This window comes from Daktulosphaira vitifoliae, unplaced genomic scaffold, assembly GCF_025091365.1.
Source record: "Daktulosphaira vitifoliae isolate Bord-2020 unplaced genomic scaffold, ASM2509136v1 Scaffold_6674, whole genome shotgun sequence".
Lineage (NCBI taxonomy): Eukaryota > Metazoa > Arthropoda > Insecta > Hemiptera > Phylloxeridae > Daktulosphaira > Daktulosphaira vitifoliae.
The window spans coordinates 1-664 of record NW_026106234.1 but is presented as its reverse complement, the minus strand read 5'-3'; the positions used below and the strand labels follow the sequence as shown (position 1 = coordinate 664).

At 30.9% G+C, this 664-nt stretch overlaps 1 protein-coding gene across 1 annotated transcript; it reads right to left on the bottom strand.

Annotated features, from left to right (window-relative positions):
• Positions 1-47: 47 nt before the first annotated feature.
• On the bottom strand, positions 48-620 carry LOC126910202 (unconventional myosin-VI-like; the record flags this gene model as incomplete). Its single annotated transcript, XM_050692569.1, has 2 exons — positions 484-620; positions 48-317 (listed from the first exon to the last, which is right to left on the bottom strand). Coding segments are annotated over exons 1-2 (338 nt in total), but the record flags the coding sequence as incomplete, so codon positions are not given.
• Positions 621-664: the final 44 nt, after the last annotated feature.

The following is a 664-nucleotide window of genomic DNA, read 5'->3' as shown; positions in this document are numbered from 1 at the left end:
TATTAAAAAATAGTTAATAGCCAATTGATTTTTGTACATAAACTTACTGTTTAAAGTGTACTTCTAAAAACTTTCCGAATCTAGACGAATTGTCATTCCTTACAGTTTTAGCATTACCAAAACTTTCTAGTAAGGGAGAAGCTTCTAATATTTGCTCAGTTATAAGGTTTGATGACGATTTATTGACAGCAGCTAAATATTGCATAATCAGTTTGGTAGATTCTGTCTTACCAGAACCCGATTCTCCCGATATGACAACTACTTGATTGCCTCTTGAAAGCATCCCGTAAGCCGCAGAACCAACGGCGAATAAATGACTGTAAGTAAAAAAAAAAAATGATCCGTCAAAATGGAATTGTAATTTATTATGTTTAGACGAGTTTGAAAAATAGTTATTTAAGAACAGTGACAAAAAATCTGAAGAGTTATTTCCATTCTGTGGCAAATAGATTAAATGGAAATTTAGTGGACAAGTGCACTTACGGTGATAATGTTCCGAGAATTTGACCCTCGTATTTTTTCACCATGTCCAATCCATACATATCATACATTTTATATGGATTCACAGCTACTAATATACTTCCAGTATATGTCTAAAAAACAAAAATAATAGCAATAACAACAAAACAGTTTAATATTAATTATATGCATTGATAAATTTCAT